Source organism: Orycteropus afer, unplaced genomic scaffold (genome assembly GCF_000298275.1).
Source record: "Orycteropus afer afer isolate SDZICR_OR568_19922 unplaced genomic scaffold, OryAfe1.0 scaffold00293, whole genome shotgun sequence".
Taxonomy (NCBI): domain Eukaryota; kingdom Metazoa; phylum Chordata; class Mammalia; order Tubulidentata; family Orycteropodidae; genus Orycteropus; species Orycteropus afer.
In genome coordinates this window covers 2871002-2872168 of record NW_006921880.1, presented here as the reverse complement: position 1 = coordinate 2872168, position 1167 = coordinate 2871002, and the positions used below count along the sequence as shown (strand labels likewise).

Sequence of the window (1167 nt, the reverse complement as noted above, 5' to 3'; positions counted from 1 at the left end):
ATGTAACTCTCTATGTCTTTCTCATCCTCAATGCTGCCATATTGGTCACTCACATTTGGTACATTGCCCTTATCTTCACCCAAATCAATATTTATGTCTACAGATATTTTTAATTGATGTATATATTTTGTTTTTCATTTCCAGATGAGAAAAAGAAAACAAAGAAAGTTGATAATGAGCTCAACCCTGTCTGGAATGAGGTAACCTTATTGTTCTTTCAAATTGTTTCAATGAATAAGCTACATCTGACTGTCCCATCTTTAGAGCAGAGGTTAAGTCATCCCTTTGGAAGGGTCTCTCTGCATTTATTCCCTACCCTCTCCATCTCTCCATATGCCCACCAAAAGTACAGAGCAATTTAAGGAAACATAGCATACCAATGACCATCTCCTTACAGTAGTGATGTGGTGAGGAGAGTCTAGAATCAGAGTGAGAAGTGTGATCTAGTCCTATGCAGCAGGGAACTTGCTGTGTGACCTAAGTCCAGTTACTTTGCATCTCTGGGCATGTCTGTAAAGCAAGAAATGGGATTAGACCATATCCAGAGTCCCAGAAGGAAAGTTGTATCATTAAAAAATACATTCTGCAAGTGACTAATCATCAAGACTGTATTATATGAACCGAAATCACAATAATATATTTTTTTTTAAAGACTGTATTATATGATACTTTGGGAGGTCTGGTAGCGCAATGCCTAAGGCACTTGACTGCTAACCAGAAGGCTGGCGGTTCAAATCCACCAGCCACTTCTTGGATGAAAGTTTGGGCAATCTACTTCCGTAGTGATACTGCCTCGGAAACCCAAGGAAGGGTCACTATGAGTCAGGTCCGACTCTATAGCACATAACAACAACAAATATGATACTTTCTGGATCTTCTTGAATATAATGACATTTATTGTTTTTGTGCTGATAACCAAACCAAACTCACTGCCATAGAGTCGATTTCCACTCATAGTGACCCTTTCTTGGGTTTCTGAGGCAGTATTACTATGGAAGTAGATTGCCCAACCTTCCTTCTGAGGAGTGGCTGGTGAGTTTGAACCGCCAGCCTTCTGGTTAGCAGTCACAAGCCTTAGGCACTACGCCACCAGAGCTCCCAAGTAATATATATTAATATAGAAATTTTGAAAACTTCAGATAAACATAAAAATTACTTTTGGTCCCA

General features: G+C 39.4%; 1 protein-coding gene across 1 annotated transcript in view; it reads left to right on the top strand.

Annotated features, from left to right (window-relative positions):
* MYOF (myoferlin) overlaps positions 1-1167 on the top strand; it is a 179860-nt gene that overhangs the window by 20152 nt on the left and 158541 nt on the right. Inside the window, 1 exon segment of the mRNA XM_042782367.1 lies at positions 145-200. Within this exon segment, the coding sequence (XP_042638301.1) occupies positions 145-200 (56 nt within the window).